Source organism: Primulina tabacum, chromosome 12 (genome assembly GCF_025594145.1).
Source record: "Primulina tabacum isolate GXHZ01 chromosome 12, ASM2559414v2, whole genome shotgun sequence".
Classification (NCBI taxonomy): Eukaryota; Viridiplantae; Streptophyta; class Magnoliopsida; order Lamiales; family Gesneriaceae; genus Primulina; species Primulina tabacum.
Genome location: NC_134561.1, coordinates 34,240,021 through 34,261,339, shown reverse-complemented (window position 1 = coordinate 34,261,339; position 21,319 = coordinate 34,240,021). Strand labels below are relative to the sequence as shown.

The 21,319-nt window shown below is 36.8% G+C and overlaps 1 protein-coding gene across 3 annotated transcripts; it reads left to right on the top strand.

The window, feature by feature from the left end:
• Positions 1-451: 451 nt before the first annotated feature.
• LOC142520086 (MA3 DOMAIN-CONTAINING TRANSLATION REGULATORY FACTOR 1-like) lies at positions 452-5,830 on the top strand. Of its 3 annotated transcripts, none has more exons than XM_075623053.1 (3): positions 452-933; positions 3,671-3,756; positions 3,863-5,830. In XM_075623053.1, exons 1-3 carry the CDS (start codon positions 717-719, stop codon positions 5,669-5,671), a joined length of 2,112 nt encoding a protein of 703 aa, XP_075479168.1. In that variant the 5' UTR covers positions 452-716; the 3' UTR covers positions 5,672-5,830. The 3 variants fall into 3 exon arrangements, with proteins under 3 accessions (XP_075479168.1, XP_075479167.1, XP_075479169.1); XM_075623052.1 differs by having other exon boundaries at positions 3,662-3,756; XM_075623054.1 differs by having other exon boundaries at positions 794-933; positions 1,187-3,756.
• Positions 5,831-21,319: the final 15,489 nt, after the last annotated feature.

The following is a 21,319-nucleotide window of genomic DNA, read 5'->3' as shown; positions in this document are numbered from 1 at the left end:
TTCTTCTTGTTTATGTTGAAGTACAATAATTAACCCTAAAGCGAGAATAATCGAAAGACAAAAACTTGTGTGAGACAGTCTCATGGATCGTATTTTTTGAGACAAATATCTTATTTGAGTCATCCATGAAAAAATATTACTTTTTTAAGCTAAGAGTATTACTTTTTATTGTGAATCTCGGTAGGGTTGACCCGTCTCACATATAAAGATTCGTGAGATCGTCTCATAAGATACCTACCCATTTAAAAAATAGTAAATTTAATAATCCAAAATGTGTATAAATCACTTGAACATAAAAGAAAATAGATGTAAAATAAGTGGGGGAAAAATGATATCTTGGTATGGGTCGCGTCCGTAGAACCGGAGCTGAATTGAAACCGGAGAACACTGTGGGGGCCACTTGTTCCACGTCGGCACTTGAGGAAGCGATGACGTGTGCAAGTAACTATATGTCTTCGTTCCCAAACGATTTTTTGCTCGAAAAGACAAAACCTATACATACACCACTGTGATTCTATACACACAGACTGATCGAGTGCGTTTCTTCGTGTTTCTGGTTGCTTCTCCGTCTTCCTGCAATCCGCGAAGGCAAAGTTTGGGGTTGAATTGAGCTTTGTGGATTCTGTTGTTGTGAACTTGTGAATTCGGTTTTGAGTTGAGGTGTGGTGTGGTTTGGTTTCGTTTGTGTAGGTTTTTGTCATTGGAAAGAAGAGATAATGGCTAGCGGCGAGGGGTTTCTGATGGAGGAGCGGAGGGAGGTGCTGAAAATGGAGTCTCGAAATGCGGAGGTGATGGCATCACTTTCGTTGTCGTCTTCACTGAAGTCTCCGGGTCAGAAATCTTCCGTGCTCTCCGAGCATCGTTTTCTCAAGGTTTCGAGCAGCAGGCATCTTTCTGCTTTGCAGTCTGGGAAAGTTATCAGAGTTGAGAAAGGTAAAATTCTGGGAAAACAAATCGATGACATGACATGACACTTTAATTATCTCGAAAATGGTTTTTCTTTTTCGGTCTCTGCGTTTGTTGTCTGGTTGTGGAGTTCATTAGCTAAGACTGATTGATGATGCTTACAGGGATTAGATGCTTCTATTTTCGGTTGTTCTTTATTTGGTGGTGGTTATGGATTTTGTATTGTGGGATTCATTTCAGTTTCGAAAGTTAATGCCCATTTACTTGTTGGTTTTTTGAGGTGGAAGAATGCATTCCAGCTGCATAAATAAAGATTGTTGAGCACTGATTATAGTGGTGGTACGAGATTTATTACGCGTGCGCATACTAAAATTTAAGTCCATGTTTTTTTTTCCCGGTTCAGATACTGGTTTTGATTATTTTTTCGGATTATTGAATATGTATGAGCCATTTGACATTGGAATTTACGAGAGGCATTGACTGCTATAGCTAGTACATGATCGATGCTTGGTGTTTTAAGGCATATTGTTAAAGAGATTTTGCAGGAGTTGTGTGGCGTTCTTATGTGCTTTCAGTATATTTTAAGGCTTTTTTTTTAAATTTGTTATTTTCAGTGGGAGGAATTGAATGCTGAAAATGCAAAAGTAAATGTGATGTTCCGAGATGAGATGTCTGAATATTGCGTTTGTGACTTCAGCTTCTGTTATGATGCCTGGTGGCTATATACATTGCTAGAAGTTGCTCGCAGCTGTAAATTAGTTTGTTAATAAGCAAGCATTGAATTAACTGTTGAATCTCTTGACTGCATGTCGTGGCAAAGCGTTTATCATATGAAGCATAAATTAAGGAATGCTGTTTTTTGGCTTTTTGTACATTTAAATATGAATCATTTCTCCATTCAAAAATTAATTTACTTCATAAAAGTATCTCTTGAATACAAAGTTGGTTATTATTATTGGAGACAAAGAGTCTCTAAGCCCTAAGGCCTCGTGATCTTGGGCTGCTTGCTATCTTAATGCAATTATGGGCACACAATCTTAATATCCATATTGAATAATAGCATCCTAACAAGAAATAGCTTTAAGGTTGTATCTAATTTATATTCATAGCAAGGGCGTCATATATTTCCTGTCTATGTATTAGCAACTTCCCCTTGTCTTATATACAGATATGTGAATTTGGGTCATTGAAAACCAGAGGTGGTAAGTATTGTGTGAGACAATTTCGAACAGCAGAAAAGGTCTGTTTATCCCAAATCAAAAGCTTTGTCCCATTCTTGAGATGTCTTTGACTTGGAATAGCTGTTGTTTGTGGTATGCTACTTTGTCTGATTGCCGAGTTCCCGAACTTTTGCATGTGGCATTTTTCATTTACGATTATATTTTTAGTCTGTAGTTTTTGCAGTAGATGGTTCACTGGAAGATTTCTTGATGTTCTTTTGGCAAGTGTTGTCTTGAATAATTTTATCTTTTATTGTGTGCATGTAATATAACATAGTTATCATTTTGTCAGCTTAATAAATTTGTTGAAATCTTGGGCTGAATTGGACTATGCCCATTGAAGTTCTACTTACTCTACTTTGTTTGATACAGAAACTCGCATATTATTGGAATCTTCTGTTGAATTGGGTTATTCCTATTGAATATCGTGGATTTTATTTTTCTGTGGAAAAAACAGTTGTCTGTGCGTCATGCTACTTGCTTCTCATACATGCAAAAAGGAAACATGAATCTGTTATGCCCTTGTTGGATTGAATTTTCAGTTATTGAATGAATAGACCTTTTATGATCAGCTCAATATGGAATGCTACTAGGACTTATTACTCGGTTAAATCTTCGGCCAGCATCTTGAAATGCCTGCAGATGGAGGATAATTTAACATGCTTTTTAGTGGACAGTGTCAACTATAAGTTCATGTTATAAGGAGCGCGAATGAAATGAATTGATCCGAAAACTATTAATTTTTCACATCCAAGCTCGAGCTCGAAAATTTTTTCCTTGCTCAGAGCTAAAAAATTAAACTATTTGGGTTTACTCGACTTAAAGTTCAAATTTGAGCCCCATTCATTTAGTTTAAACTTGATTTTCTAGGTTGATTAGACAAAGGCTCGATCTCAGGCTCAAGTTACTGAAGTAATGTAAGTTTTAGTATGTTATTAAATATGAATTAAAATATTAAAACTCACAAGCGGCTCGCGAGCTATCAAACAAATTAATGTGAGCTCCAATCAGGTCAAAAGAAATATTCTAACATGTTCTAGCTTGCCACGACTTCTATAATTTTAAATAATTGAATATTAATCAAGTTAGTTCAAAAAGCTCATGAAGCAGCTTTTGTCGTTCACACCCCTAGTTGGCATTCTGTGTGCAAACTTTTTTAACTCTTTTTTTAGCATTTACTGTCGGAATAATTAGTGTTTATACCTAGGATTATGTCACTGAATTATTGGTTCAATCTTATCTCCTAAACTTTTTGGTTCCCAATTTTTAGAGTGGCAGTATATGGAATAAATAGCTGGCATCCGTAGTGGGGCTTTGTTATAATGAGGCAAATGTAAGAAGAATGGCGACCCATCTTATTATTTGGTATCTTCATATAAGTTACAGTTTATGTGGTGATAACTGTGTCATTTGAAGTTGGAGACACGGATTTAAAAAATATTACTCTTTAAGCTTGAGGTCATGCTTTTATTTTTTTGTAACGTCTTCGATTTCTATGCATTCATTGTATTGTAATTAGCTAACTATGATAATAGATGGCACAGGAGGCAAAGGCACTTGGAGCAAACTGCTTGATGCTGATGGTGAAACTTGTATTGATCAAAAGGATTCAAACTACGACAGTGGCCCTGTACTATCATAATTTTATTTCTTTTACTATTTTGAACTGCAACATTCTCCTTTTTCTTTCTACAGTGAGTTGTTTTCACAGAAGATTTTGTTCCTTTCTTGAGTAGGAACCTTGTGAGTTAGTTGGATCAAATGCCTCTCATACTTTGGATGAATACAAAAAGGCTGTAAGCTCGATCATAGATGATTATTTTACCACTGGTGATGTAGAAGTTGCTGCTTCCGATCTCACAGAACTAGGATCCAGTCAGTACCATCCCTGCTTTGTTAAGCACCTCATTTCCATGGCCATGGACAGGCATACCAAAGAGAAGGAGATGGCTTCGGTTTTGTTGTCAGCTCTGTATGCTGATGTTATAAATGCAGCCCAGATTAGGCAGGGATTCTTCATGTTGCTTGAATCTGCAGATGATTTGGCAATAGATATATTGGATACTGTTGAAATTCTTGCTTTATTTATTGCTCGAGCCTTGGTTGATGATATTCTACCTCTTGTTTTCATAACCAAGGCCAGAAAAATGCTTTCAGAAACCTCCATGGGAGTTGAGGTGCTGCAAACTGCTGAGAAAAGCTATCTCTCAGCACCCCACTATGCAGAACTTGTAGAAAGACGGTGGGATGGAAGTACACATATTACTGTTGTTGAGGTAGAGAAAAAAATCACTAAGCTTCTAAGAACATATGCGGAGAGTGGAGATGCTTCAGAAGCCTCTCGATGTATTAGACAGTTGGGGGTTCCATTTTTCCATCACGAAGTTGTGAAAAGAGCATTGGTTTTTGCCATGGAGATACCAACAGTAGAACCACTCATCCTGAAGTTGCTAAAGGAAGCTGCAAATGATGGTTTAATAAGTTCAAACCAAATGGTAAAGGGTTTTACTCGAGTATTTGAGAGCCTTGATGATCTTGCCCTTGATATTCCTTCTGCCAAGAATTTCTTCTACCCCTTTATTTCCCAAGCAATGTCTGATGGATGGCTTGACACAGCTTACTTAAAATCTTTGACTGAGGATGAGAAGAAAACAAACAAAAATGATGAAAAATTGAGGCGCTACAAGGAAGAAATTGTCGCTATAGTTCATGAATACTTCCTCTCAGATGATATCCCTGAACTGATTCGAAGCCTGGAAGATCTAGGAATGCCAAAGCATAAACCTATTTTTCTTAAGAAGCTTGTGACTCTAGCACTGGACAGGAGAAACAGAGAGAAAGAAATGGCCTCTGTTTTGCTTTCAGTGCTTCATATAGAGATCTTTTCAACAGAAGACATAATCGATGGTTTTATTATGCTACTGGAATCTGCAGAAGACACAGCAATTGACATTTTAGACGCTTCAAATGAACTTGCCTTTTTCCTAGCAAGAGCTGTTATAGATGATGTCCTCACTCCACTAAACTTGGAAGAGATAGCCAGCAGGCTGCCACCAAATTGTAGTGGCAGTGAAACTGTGTGTTCAGCTCGATCACTCATAGCAGCACGTCACGCTGGGGAGAGGATCTTGAGGTGCTGGGGCGGTGGTACAGGCTGGGCTGTGGAGGATGCGAAAGACAAGATTCAAAAACTTCTCGAGGAATACGAGAGCGGGGGTGTGCTAAATGAGGCCTGCCAATGCATCCGTGATTTGAGCATGCCCTTTTTCAATCATGAGGTGGTGAAGAAAGCTCTGGTTATGGCGATGGAGAAGCAAAATGACAGGTTTCTGGATTTGCTGCAAGTTTGCTCTGACGAAGGGTTGATTACGATCACTCAGATGACGAAAGGTTTCAGCAGGATGAGAGATGGGCTTGAAGATCTGGCTCTTGATGTTCCAAACGCCAAGGATAAGTTTGGTTTTTATGTAAAGTATGCAGCAGAACGAGGTTGGCTCATGCCTTCGTTTGCGTCTGCAGAAGGAGACGCAGTTGCATTTTCTTGATCAGAAACATGTATTTTCGGTTTCTTGTCATATGATGTATAGAGGTTGTCTTGTGTTGCATAAAATAGGTTTTGGTTGTTTGGTACGATGGTTTAGATGCATATATTTTATATTTTACATCATACAAATGGCATTTCTTGAATATAATTTTGAAATAAATTGAGTGTAAATACTTTTTTCTTTTTCTTGTTCTTTTTTTGAAAAAAAAAACAAAAACAATTTGTTATGAAATATATTTTTGGAAACATGAATCATATAATATCAATTGATAGCACATAAGGCTGATGATTTATCTAGTGTGTATCGAAAGGTAGCGGTTACGGTGTATCACCACCGAAATAAATAAATAACACGAACTTCCGCATGAATTCGGACTATTGACCAACTTTCACTATTATTTGTATCTATTTGTTTAGTCCAGAATTATCTAAGGTGAATTGACCCAAAAAAAAAAAAACAAGGCTCATAGTGAAGACCCAAAGAATAAGCCCACAAAATTAAAAAAAAAATTGGCCCATCAAAGATATTAAATTAAATTATTCAAATGAGCCTGAGGAATGCATTGACGACCTCTATAGGTTATAACCCAAAAGTCGGGGGAAACCACTTATTTGTTCATTGAGAGATTTAAGAAATTTAAAAATAAGTGCAAGGTGTTTCTACGGAAGCTGAATGTGTTTAGTTGGCACAGAGATACTGGACTTTGAGTTGAGGAAGAAGTTCCAGGGAACCAAGTTCCATGGTTTCTAAAGAATGGCCGCGAAAGTGGCCGAGTACGAGGAATCATTGAAAGAAGAATCATGAAGGAGAAACACTAGTGTTGGTTCCTACTATTAGGATATGAAGGATGTGGCATTAGCAGAAGTTGGTAAATCTGGTTCTTTTATATGTCCATTGTTAAAGCACAAGGCTGCTGACACTGTTAAAGTCAGTTCATCGATGACTCAAAACCAAAATCACAGTCAGTTCACGTTCGATGTCTACAAGAAATAGGAATTTTTTTATTTTCTGTCACATTTTTTGCAGATACCATAATTCCTACAACCATGCTACAAATTCATGTTGAGCATTTAAGAATACTAGCATGATGCACGTGCGTTGCAAGTAATATCAATTATTTTATAAAAATTTAAAAAAATTGATTTTCTAAAAAACAATTTGAATCATTTTGTTATTTATCCGGGCTTAATTTCTTATCATATTAGACGATTTATAAGAATTTATATAACTTACTTTCAAAATTGTTTCCCAAATTAAAATTCAAGCAGTTGATTTTATGTCATATAATAAATTGTAATGAACATAATATATAGAACAAAATGAACTGAAACAATTTTTTTAAAAAAATTATATATTCAAACACCACCCACGTGTAAAGCATAATAACCTAAAAATCAACCAAATTATGGATTTTATCAATGTATAAATCATATTCATAATCTACAAAAGCGAAACATACTAAAGATAAATAATTATCAATTTAAAATAACTGTGACTAACTCATAAAAACAATATTAAACAAATGAAATGGTAATATTGATAGTAAAATATAACTCATAATATTTAATTTAACATTTTAAAGAATTTTTTTAATTTTTATTTTTACAATTCTATTTCACGGAGAATAAATTCTATATATCGATCTTTCGTAGACTAACATTGATGACTACTAATTTCTTGTTAAATAAATTTTAAAATAATAAATAAATCAATATATGTAAAAAAATGCACATTCAAATAAGATTATATGATAAATGTAAGGCCCGAGATTTTATCGTTTTAATCCGAGATTATTTAATTTATGAATTTTGGAATTTTGAGTCATATTCCATGGTTGTACAATGCCATAGGATTGAAATTAAATTAAAAAGAGTTTGAGGACCAAATTGCAAATAGTGAAGACTTTAGGGGCTAAAGTGCAATTATGGGATTTTAGTTGGACACTTGTCCTTGCCATGTATTTGGATATATTTCCTTCATTCCACTTCAGAATGGCAGCAAAGAAAACCGAAAGCTTCCATAGAAATTTCTCAAAGCTTTCATTTTATACTAGAATTGTGATTTTGAAAGATCCGGCCTTCAGATTTTCGATCCGAGCACAGTTCTGTGATCCTCTCGTCAATAGCTTCAAAAGGACGTAAGTTTTATTATGTTTTATCATGTTTCAAAAATTTGATATGGGAGGAATTATAATTTGATTATTATTATGTGTTCTGGAAATACTGGTAATCGTAAAATCGAAATCGGATTGAAAAACAGACCGTATATGCTATTGATATCATTTTCAGATTATATTGGAATGAAATGATACAGATTTGAGATTGTGGCATTATGATGGTATTGGTTGAGATTGTGAATTGCTAAGATTGGTTATTGATATTGAGTTGTCGAGGGTATACCGAGATTGTACCGTTATGTCGTCGACATGTACTGAAATTGAGTATTGATCAGAGTGAGTCTTGAATTGAATGAAATGTTGATATTGTTCTTCTCGATAATGTCATTTCAGATTTATATTGACAGCTTTGGATTCAAGACTTCGATTTCGTCAGAACTACGAAAAGAAAGGTATAAGTCAATGTGGTACTGGGAGAACGACTCAAGTAGGATATACTTGAGTTTCCCTAAATCACATACTTATTGTTATTATTTACATTGATTTGAATTGATATGCTTGTTCTATTGATTTATAGAAGCATGTATTATATGAGTATTAGACGAGTGATCTTGTGACCTAAGTGCCGATAGTGATGGAATCGTCACTGGCATATTGCACATTGTCACAAGATAGTGAATTGGCGATAGTGCCATAGTCTATGACGGATAGGTCAAGACACCGGATGTTTGATTTTATCGATTGAATAGAATTGGAGTTTCTTCTATTACTGAATTCGATATAGGAATGCCAACGTCTGGAAACCGGGATCCCTAGACTAGGAATGAGTCTAGTCTGAGACGTAGAGTCACGAGTCTGATTGACAGTTTTATATTGATTATGTTTTCAGATTTGATACATATTACTGATATTTGTTACATGCTTTTACATTGTTTATATGATTGCATGTTTCGTTGATTTATACTGGGATATATTTCTCACCGGAGTTATCCGGCTGTTGTCGTGTTTGTATGTGTGCATGGTAACAGGTGAGACATGATCAGGGTCGAGGAGATGATGAGAGATCGTGATTAGAGTGGAGACTACGGACTTTGACATTGCTGTAGATAGGATTCAGCACTTGATATTTAGTTGTTGAACCTTAGTTGAAATTTGATATTTGTTGTACAAGACTTGTACCTTTATACTAATATGTATATTAGATTGAATTCCATTACATTCCGCATTTAAAAAAAAAATTAGACCCTGTTTATTATAATGAATTGAATTGTCCCAATGATGATTAAGAATATGATTAGCGTCCGGGTCCCCACAATAGGTGGTATCAGAGCGATAGATCCTTTAGATTGAGATAGAAGCTAGTGAGCGGGGTAGATTGAGTTTTCTTTCCTGCTTTTGATTGCTAGCATGATTTCCTGCTTTAATACATTTTGCCTGATTATCTGATTTTGATATGGTAATGTGTATTATTGGAAATGGATCAGCACCGATTTTTGATCAGAGGTAAGATGATCAGAAAGGGACTGATACATATTTGTCAATTGTGATTGTTAACCCTTTTGATATTCAGATATGCCTCCCCGACGAATACCAGAACAGGGTAGCACCTCGAATCCTCCAATGGATGTGACAGCAACACCAATGGAGACATTGTTAAAGAGATTTCATTCGTTCCATCCACCTACTCTGAAGGGTACTGAGATTTCAGTGGATTGTGAGAGTTGGTTAGACGACATTGAGATGCTGTTTGAGTCCTTGGATTACACTGATGAGCGGATAGTGAAACTGATTGGGCACCAGTCACATGATGTGGCAAAAAACTGCTGGATTACAACAAAGCGGGCCTTGGAGCATCGAGGTACGACTATTACCTGGAATGTCTTTAGAACCGAATTTTATCAGAGATTCTTTCCAGCGTCGTACAGGAAGGATAAGGGAGAAGAATTTGCGAATTTGAGACAGGGTCAGCTGAACATCGAGGAATATGTGGCCAAGTTCTCTACACTGCTACAATTTGCTCCACATGTGGCCGAGAATGACGAAGCCATTGCTGATCAGTTCATTAATGGCCTGAATCCGAAAATCTTTACCTTGGTGAATACCGGGAGACCGAATAATTTTACCGATGCTTTGAACAGAGCCAAGGGAGCCGAAGCCGGTCTGATGAGACAGAGATGAGCTTCGTTTGTACCTCCAGCACCGAGACCACAGCAACCACCTCCTCGATTTGAGAGTGGCAGCAGTAGTGGTGGAAAGAAAGAATTTATGAAAGCTAGAGGGAAGCAATTTAAAAGATCTGGAAGCAGTTCATCCAGTTCTAGTGGCTCGAGACAGACCGGTCAGGGCCAGAGTTATACAGGACCTTATTGCAGCACTTGTGGAGGGAAGCATTCCACGGAGCAGTGCCGAGGAGTATTTGGCAATTGCCGTATTTGTCGACAGCAGGGACATTTTGCGAGAGTATGTCCACAGAGAGGTGCCCAGGGATCCCAGACAGCTGAGTCATCTGGATCAGTGGCTCAGACCGGGAGACGACCATCTGCTGTCCATTCTTTCCAGCCAGCACCGTCTGCCCAGTCACAGCAGAGGCCAGGAGGAAGCCAGATTGTTAGCCAGCCTCCGAGACAGCAGGCCAGAGTATTTGCACTGACTGAGGAGCAGACACAGGACGCACCTGATGATGTTGTTGCAGGTAACTGTTCTATTTCTGGTTATCTTGCTTATGTATTGATTGATACTGGTGCATCGCATACATTTATTTCTGAGCGATTTGCATTGAGTCATGCATTGCCTATTGAGTCATTGTCTGCGGTAGTGTCTGTCTCTTCTCCGTTGGGGACATGTTTGATATAAGTGAAGTCTGTTAGATCTTGTATACTGCAGTATGATGGGCATGAGCTTGAGTTAGACTGTATTGTGCTTGGGTTGTCTGATTTTGACTGTATTATCGGTATCGATATGTTGACCAAGTACAGAGCTACTGTCGATTGTTTCCACAAGATTGTGAGATTCAGACCGGATATGGCTGATGAGTGGAAATTCTACGGTAAGGGTTCTCGATCTAGAATTCCTTTGATATCCGTATTATCTATGACTCGATTGTTGCAGAAAGGAGCGGAGGGATTCCTTGTCTATTCAGTTGATTTACTGAAATCGAGTCCATCATTGGCGGATTTGACAGTGGTGTGTGAGTTTGCTGATGTCTTCCCAGATGAGATTCCTGGATTGCCTCCGATTCGAGAGATAGACTTCAGTATTGAGTTGATGCCAGGTACAGTTCCGATTTCGAGGGCTCCGTACAGAATGGCATCGATTGAGTTGAAAGAGTTGAAAGAACAGTTGGAGGATTTACTGGCCAAGGGGTATATCAGACCGAGTGTGTCTCCTTGGGGTGCTCCAGTACTGTTCGTGAGGAAGAAAGACGGTTCTATGAGACTCTGTATCGATTACCGGCAATTGAACAAAGCAACGGTAAAGAATAAATATCCCTTGCCTCGCATTGATGATTTGTTTGATCAATTGCAGGGTTCTTCAGTATATTCCAAGATCGATATGAGATCTGGATATCATCAGGTGAGAGTCAGGGATTCTAATATCTCGAAGACAGCATTCAGAACCAGGTATGGACATTATGAGTTTATTGTCATGCCGTTCGGTTTGACTAATGCTCCAGCTGTGTTTATGGGTCTGATGAACCGCATATTCCAGAGGTATCTTGATGATTTTGTTATTATATTCATGGATGATATCTTGATTTATTCGAAGAATATGATTGAACATGCCGAGCATTTGAGAACTGTGTTGAAAATTCTGAGGGCTGAGAAGTTATATGCTAAACTGTCGAAATGCGAGTTTTGGTTGAGACAGGTTGTATTTCTGGTGCATATTATATCCGGAGACGGGATATCAGTTGATCCTATTAAGGTTGAGGCTGTGATCAGTTGGCCGAGACCGACATCTGTACCAGAGATACGCAGCTTTATGGGTTTGGCAGGATATTATCGCCGATTTATTAAAGATTTCTCGAGTATTGCCAAGCCTATTACTCAGTTGACTCAGAAGAATGCTCCATTTGTTTGGTCTGAAGAATGTGAGACCAGCTTTCTTGAATTGAAGAAAAGACTGACCAGTGCACCAATATTGACTATTCCCTCAAGTACTAGTGATTTTGTGGTTTATTGTGATGCATCTCACCGAGGATTGGGTTGTATTTTGATGCAGCGAGGGCATGTTATTGCTTATACCTCGAGACAGCTGAAGCCACACGAGACTCGCTACCCAATTCATGATCTTGAATTGGCTGCCATTGTATTTGCTTTGAAGATATGGCGACACTACCTTTACGGTGAGAAGTTTGAGATTTATTCTGATCACAAAAGCCTGAAATATCTGTTTTCACAGTCAGAGCTGAATATGAGGCAGCGAAGATGGCTTGATTTATTGAAGGATTTCGATTGTGAAATCAAGTACTATCCGGGGAAATCCAATGCAGCAGCAGATGCACTGAGTCGAAAGGTATATTCATTATCCTTATCGACGATTGGTGTTTCGAATTTGATAGAAGATTGTTGTTTGTCTGGATTAGCCTTTGAAACAGATTGTTAGCCTCTGAGATTGTGTACTATTCGAGCTAAACCAGAATTTATATTGAGGATTAAAGAGGCACAGAAAGTTGATCAGAATGTTCAGAATTCGATTGCTATGGTCAGAGCTGGACATCAATCGGAGTATCAGGTTCGTGACAGTGTTTTGTATGTGAATAATCGTATTGTTGTGCCGAATGTTTCAGATTTGAGATAGCGGATACTAGCAGAAGCGCACAACAGTTGTTTTAGCATTCATCTTGGTGGCAGAAAAATGTATATTGATTTGAATACACAGTATTGGTGGAAACAGATGAAATCTGATGTTACTGAATTTGTATCCAAGTGTCTGAATTGCCGACAGGTGAAAGCGGAAAGAAAGAAACCAGGAGGTCTACTGCACAGTTTATCGATTCCTGAATGGAAATGGGATCACATTTCCATGGACTTCGTGACGCAGTTACCACGTTCCTTTAGAGGTTGTGATGCGATTTGGGTCGTGATTGACAGATTGAACAAATCAGCATGTTTTATTCCGTACCAGATGACATACAGATATGACCAGATGGCTGAGATTTATGTCAAGGAAGTGGTCAGATTGCACGGAGTGCCGAATTCGATTGTTTCAGACCGTGATCCTCGGTTTACTTCGCACTTTTGGCAGAGTTTTCAGCAGGCTCTAGGTACGAAATTACATCTGAGTACCGCATATGATCCACAGACTGACGGACAGTCAGAGCGGACGATCCAGACATTGGAGGATATGCTGAGAGCTGTAGTGCTTGATTTTAGCACTGGATGGCAAGATGCATTGCCACTTTGTGAATTTTCGTACAACAACAGCTATCAGACGAGTATTGAGATGGCTCTTTTCGAAGCGTTGTACGGAAAGAAGTGTCTATCCCCTCTTTATTGGGATGATATCTCTGAAGTTCCTGAGATTGGACCTGATATGATCAGAGATATGACAGAGAAAGTGAAACTGATTCAGAAAAGAATGAAGGCAGCACAAGACAGACAAGCCAAATATGCCAACATTCGACGCAGACCGTTGGTATTTGAGGCAGGAGACAGAGTATTTTTGAAGATTTCACCTTTCAGAGGAGTTTCATTGTCAGGGATACATAATGTCTTTCATGTATCTATGCTGCGGAAATATCTCCTCGATAATTCTCATATTATTCAGCCAGACGAGGCCGAGCTTGATGAATCTCTGAGTTACGTTGAAAAGCCGATACAAATTATTGATCGTAAAGAAAAGCAACTCAGAATGAAGACTATTCCTCTTGTGAAAGTTCAATGGACTCGTCATGGCATTGAAGAAGCTACTTGGGAGACGAAATCAGATATGAGACAGGAATTCCCAGAGTTATTCCACTGATGTGAGTTTACGATTTCAGTTTCTGTTATTTCTGATTTGATTGCCTGTAATATAACTGCCTACGATTTCGAGGACGAAATCATGTCTCAGAGGGGGAGAATTGTAAGGCCCGAGATTTTATCGTTTTAATCCGAGATTATTTAATTTATGAGTTTTGGAATTTTGAGTCATATTCCATGGTTGTACAATGCCACAGGATTGAAATTAAATTAAAAAGAGTTGTGAGGACCAAATTGCAAATAGTGAAGACTTTAGGGGCTAAAGTGCAATTATGGGATTTTAGTTGGACACTGGTCCTTGCCATGTATTTGGATATATTTCCTTCATTCCACTTCAGAATGGCAGCAAAGAAAACCGAAAGCTTCCATAGAAATTTCTCAAAGCTTCATTTTATACTAGAATTGTGATTTTGAAAAATCCGGCCTTCAGATTTTCGATCCGAGCACAGTTCTGTGATCCTCTCATCAATAGCTTCAAAAGGACGTAAGTTTTATTATGTTTTATCATGTTTCGAAAATTTGATATGGGAGGAATTATAATTTGATTATTATTATGTGTTCTGAAAATACTGGTAATCGTAAAATCGAAACCGGATTGAAAAACAGACCGTATATGCTATTGATATCATTTTCAGATTATATTGGAATGAAATGATACAGATTTGAGATTGTGGCATTATGATGGTATTGGTTGAGATTGTGAATTGCTAAGATTGGTTATTGATATTGAGTTGCCGAGGGTATACCGAGATTGTACCGTTATGCCGTCGACATGTACTGAAATTGAGTATTGATCAGAGTGAGTCTTGAATTGAATGAAATGTTGATATTGTTCTTCTCGATAATGTCATTTCAGATTTATATTGACAGCTTTGGATTCAAGACTTCGACTTCGTCAGAACTACGAAAAGAAAGGTATAAGTCAATGTGGTACTGGGAGAACGACTCAAGTAGGATATACTTGAGTTTCCCTAAATCACATACTTATTGTTATTATTTACATTGATTTGAATTGATATGCTTGTTCTATTGATTTATAGAAGCATGTATTATATGAGTATTAGACGAGTGATCTTTTGACCTAAGTGCCGATAGTGATGGAATCGTCACTGGCACATTGCACATTGTCACAAGATAGTGAATTGGCGATAGTGCCATAGTCTGTGACGGATAGGTCAAGACACCGGATGTTTGGTTATATCGAATGAATAGAATTGGAGTTTCTTCTATTACTGAATTCAATATAGGAATGCCAACGTCTGGAAACCGGGATCCCTAGACTAGGAATGAGTCTAGTCTGAGACGTAGAGTCACGAGTCTGATTGACAGTTTTATATTGATTATGTTTTCAGGTTTGATACATATTACTGATATTTGTTACATGCTTTTACATTGTTTATATGATTGCATGTTTCGTTGATTTATACTGGGATATATTTCTCACCGGAGTTATCCGGCTGTTGTCGTGTTTGTATGTGTGCATGGCAACAGGTGGGACATGATCAGGGTCGAGGAGATGATGAGAGATCGTGATTAGAGTGGAGACTACGGACTTTGACATTGCTGTAGATAGGATTCAGCACTTGATATTTAGTTGTTGAACCTTAGTTGAAATTTGATATTTGTTGTACAAGACTTGTACCTTTATACTAATATGTATATTAGATTGAATTCCATTACATTCCGCATTTAAAAAAAAATTAGACCCTGTTTATTATAATGAATTGAATTGTCCCAATGATGATTAAGAATATGATTAGCGTCCGGGTCCCCACAATAAATATCAAATAAACTCATATAATAATTATGAAATATATATTTTAAACTATTGATATGATTTACACCATTAAAATTTGAAATATAACAAAAGAAACAAACTTTCATATATCTTTTTGTGATACTATAATTTATTACTTAATTAGAAATTACACTAAAAATATAATTACAAAATTACAATAAAATCATTGGGAAAAAAAATGTAGAGAGAAAATTAAAAGGATAAAACATATAAATGTAGTATAAAGATGAGTTATTTGATAAAATTAATATAAGAGTTACATTTTATATTTTTGAAGTGTGTATAGAATATTAATTTTGTCATTGCACAATCGGAAAATAATGCCCTTTATCCACACTTTTATAAATATATATAGATTATTCAAGATAGAATCAACAAGGGTGTGCTGAAGTTCCCTGAGAAGAAAGAAACCATGATGATCGATGAATATCGGCTTCCTCCTATTACAATAGTCAGTGTCAACACCACGGATCCGAGGAGTATCATCGCTAGGAATAGAGTACATTGATGAGACAAATCATGGGGCCCAGGAGAATGGCGAAGAAATACTGGGTCCCGAAGAATGTTATATATGAGGCCAACAATGATAAATACCGGAATAACATTTAATAGGATTTAAAACTTATGTAACATTTACAGAATTATCATCCATACACAACGAATTGGTGTGATATATTCATATCATAATATATGAACAGTAAGAACTAGCATTCTTATTGAGACTAGAACTCATAGGGAAGAAATGGATGGAATCAAATATGCAGTATTTACAGACAAAATGTAACGTCCCGAAAATTTAAAGGTCCACGCGAACTACATGCATACGATTTATTAAATTCTCTTGTATTTTAATTAAATGTTTTAATTGCATAAATTAATTATGTTGTGCATATTTGCATGTTTAAATTATATTTTCTATATGGTTGCATAAAGCTGTATTTTTAAAGGATATTCAAGTTGCGATCGAGGAACGGAGACCGAGGGCTGAAAAACGTAAAATGTTTTTAGTGGTTAATTGTTTTTAATTATTTAAAATATGGGTGATGCTTTTTATTATTTTTGAAAATAAGGGGTTTTGAAGTGAATTTATACGCCGGGACGTAAATTTTTACGGTGTTGGATTTTCAACAAAAATACGAACGTTTTAGCAACCCGGCTAATAAATACACAAACTTATTTTAACAAAATTATTTTTATTATTTAATTAAACACTAATGGGCCTAATTAAATTCCTTAATGGGCATAAGCCTAATTAGTTATTAATTAAACTATATAATATGATTAAACCCTCCCCAAACCCTCACACCTACACGCCACTTTCAGAATTCTTTTCTCTCCCAAATCACTCCAAATACACGGCACCCACTTACCACAATTTGAAGGGAAATTTTGAAAGTTTCAAAGAGGAGTTGCTAAGATTTCATAGCCAAGGTTTTTGTCCGTTCTTCGCAAATCGTCAACGGTTTTTCGTACGTTAATTACGCAAAGGCACGCCATATTTTTTCCTTGAACCATCTATCACACCATAGTATTTTATTTAATTGAATTTTGCATGAAAAACAAGTGACTTTTTAATTATTTTTCGTTTCTACATGATCATGGATTTTTAAGGCTTGGGTTTTGTTTCAAAATCATGTTTGTATGATGGGAAAAGGACTGCCATGATTTAGGATATGATCAAGCATGTTTTTACACAATTTTAGGGTCCTAAGCACTCACACAAAACGCTGCACAAAAAAAAAAAGAAATAAACAGAAACGTAAGCTGGAACAAGGAAAGAATAGCGTGAGTATTGTTTTGGGTTTTGTATGGTGCAAGTGTTCGGTTGTTTTGCATGGGACTTGGGGCTTTGGCCAGGGCTGGCTGGGGCTCGAGTAGGGTCAGGGGAGAGGGTCTGGTAGAGTCCTAGGGGGCAATGGCTCGCGCAACAGGGCTGGTGTGGAGACCTCGGCTGGTTGGACTCTTCACGAAGTGAAATCTGGTGTGGCCGAGAATTTCAGGGCTGTGGCTCGGTTGAGGGCTGGGCTAGGTGGTCTAGATGGTGCTTTAGGATGGTCCAGTGAGGGTTAGTAAGGGCTGGGCTCGGTGGTAGCCAGGTAAGAACCCCCACAAAGAATATATCAGCAGTGCGCGTGAGGGATGCTTTGGGCGAGGCTGTTGTCCTTTGGTTTAGGGGCTTCGCTGCTGGGAACGTTAATTAACGAATTAATTGAAACGCCTAGACTTAAGCTTTATAACATTATAAAAAATTAGATTTAAGCTTAAATAATTATTAGAAGTCTAATTTTTTAATTTGAGAATTTTATATTAAGGTTTGGTTTAATTCGGGATTAAAACGCGTTAATATGTTACATTTAAAGATTAATTTAAAAGTCCTAGATTTATGCCAAATAAAAATATGAAAAAATTCATGTAAGCTTAAATAATTATTTGGGACATGTTAGAGTCAATAAAATTAAGAAAATGTCAAAAACGATAAATTTTACGTCTAGGGGTAAAACGGTCTTTTTACACCTAAAAATTAGTAAACGTCATGGCAGTGTCCTGAATGATGTTTTATATGTTAATATGATTATTTTCAATGATTATGGATGTTTATATGTTAATATGTCAATTTTAAATGTTTATGGATTTTTAAGACGTTAATATGTTTAATGTTTTACGATTTAATATGCTAAAACGTTTATTTTAAATGTTTATGATTTAAATGTTTATTTTAAACGTTTACGATATTAAAATGTTTATTTTAAAATGTTCATGGAGGTTTATGATTTTTAATATGTTCAGTTATGATTTTTAAATGTCTATGATTTTTATGATTTAAATATGAGTATTTAAAAGACATGTTGCATGCTTGGTTTTAAAAATAAAACGATATGTATATACATGATTTTTTTTAAGTGATGATAACATGTTGAAGGATGTGAAGGGATTGTGACTACTACATGTTGGAAATAATGTGAGGGTTATGGTCCCAGTGGGAGCCCGACGATCGTGTTTCCGTTGATACGAATACGAATACGATGATATGATAATATGAATGGGGATGTCGTGAGGGGAGAAGGCCCCAGAGGGAGCCCATTTACGGGAGAAGGCCCCAGAGGGAACCCATTTATGGTAAAAGGCCCCCGAGGGAGCCCGTCTATGGGAGAAGGCCCCCGAGGGAGCCCCGACGATCGCATTTCCATATGAGGATATGTTAATACGTTGGCCAAGGCCCAGTTGACGGGTGAGAGTGTCGCTGGTGTCCCCGCCGCCCAGTACTGTGGTTACATGTAGATGGATCCATCGCCCAATACGTTTAAGAATACGAGTCACAATCACGATCTGAATTCAACAAACACGAACATGAATATGAATACGAATACGAATATGGATACGAATATGGATATGCATATGAATATGAATACGAATAAGAATATGTTTATGTTTTATGAAAATTTTTTATGCATCATGAAAATGTTTACGAAAATGTGTAAGTTTAAGTTTATGCATTTTCATGAAAATGATATTTTAAGTACAAGTATTTTTCACTGTTATATGTTAACTGTATTATGTATTACTTGTTATCAAGAATATGATGTGTTGAGTCTTTAGACTCACTAGGTGTGATTGATGCAGGTGATTATGATAATATGTTAATGGAGGTCTTGATGGTTGATCTGACTGGACTTGAGGTGCACATAACCCGAGGACCAACGCTAGTTTTCCGCACTAGTTATTATTTATGATTTTAAGTAATGTTAAAGATGTTTTTACGTCTTTTATTTATGTTATGAGAGATTTTTGAGAGGTTATAGTATGGGCTATACTTTTCAAATAATGTTTTTGGGTTGATAAAATGGTTGGTTGATTTATTTTAAAATGGTTCCAAAATATTTTATGATTCGACCGAATGCTATGTGAGGTTTTTTTTTAAAAAAAATTCTAGTACTTTTTAAGAAAACGAATAATCAGACGTTTCACAAAAGTATTCGGTTATTAAGGAAAAATCAATATACTTCTAATGTCGAATCAAGATCAACTAAGACATACCTAAAACATTGGGTGGAACTATTCTTTAGATTTATCTTATGTCCTAATCTCTTGAATGCTAAAAAAAATAATTTTTTATCTCAAATGCTGGGTAATCATGTATAATAATGTAATAGTTTTTTCTTAAAAGAATCTCCAGTAAGCCGGACAAGGCCATATTTCTATTTATTCTCAGGCTGTGTTTGGTAGCATTGATTAGGTTGTGATTAATTTTTAATCTGCTGTTTGTCTGATTTTTTAGACACTAGGGATAACTACATACTTTGGATAATACCACTGTTCATTCAAGAAAACAACGCATAACAATCCCAAGTTGGGCCACGGTATTAATAATCTTGTCTGCTACTTTATTGCATACATAACTTGTAGTGACCAATTTAGCCTTTGCCCTACAAAACCCATTCGACATTCACCCAGCCTTTTCCATAGTTGAATCTCAAACATTCCGTAGCGGCGCCTATTTCAGGTATGCATTCTGTGTATTTCATAAGTGTGATTTGGTATGCGATTTTCAATTTAGGTTTTAAATCAATTTCAGATCCCATTACTTACTATCCGACGTTCGGAGACAAAAATATATTTGTTTGTGGAGCAAAACTCTTACTGTGTTATCAACGGTTCCATTTGAAAAACATCTTGCCTCTTTCTGTTTAATTCTTGTGTTGAAGCTTGATTTATATGTTTTTTTTTTCCTTTTGAAATTTAATCACAAGATGGATGTTAAACGTATAAACCTTCTTCTCCTTGTGGTGGTGCACCATCTTCTCTGTCAAAATTTTCTGTCGTTATGCCTTTTATTTCGAAAACATCGGAGGATGTTGCAAAATCGACGTCGACTCCCTCGTAGAGAATCCGTGTCTTACTTGATGACCAATCGAACTCATGCTCAATTGAGCCATCTGCATAGGATTATTGATGCTGGAGATATTCAATGCATTGCCAATTTGAGGATGAGTTGCAATGCCTTCGGAAGGTTGTGTTATATGTTACGTAACATAGGTGGTTTAGGTGATTCTAGATACGTCAGCGTGGAGGAGAAAGTAGCCATGTTTTTGACTATCTTGGCGCATCATAAAAAAAAACCGAGTCACTAGACATGATTATATGCGTAGTGGTCAAACCATCAGTGCTCATTTTCATGAAGTGATGCGATCAATTTTGAGGTTACACCCAATTCTTCTTGTGAATCCTATTGCGGTAGACGAAAACTGTACGAACGACAATTGGAAATGGTTCCAGGTATTCGTCCGTATTTTTGTCTTGTATTTTGTTTAACAATTTGACCTTTTAATTTTCAGACTCATATAGCTTTAACATGTGTTTTTGATCCCTGTTAGTGGTGTCTTGGTGCTTTAGATGGAACCCATATTGCAGTACATGTCCCTTCACGAGATAAAGGACGGTACATGAATAGAAAAGGTGCTATTACGGTGAACGTTTTGGGTGTATGCGACTGCAATATGAACTTTGTTTATGCTATGACTAGGTGGGAGGGATCCGCTGCAGATGCTCGAGTTCTAAGAGATGCATTGACGCGAGATAAGTCTTTCGAAGTTCCAAGAGGTTACAAAGTTTCATCTTAATTTTCTGCAAGTATGTAGATTACACACATAAACAAACATAATATTAAATTTGATACAGGTTGTTACTACCTTTGCGATAATGGATACGCAAATGTCGACGGATTCTTAACTCCATATAGACGCGTTAGATATCATAGGGACGCTTGGGGCCAC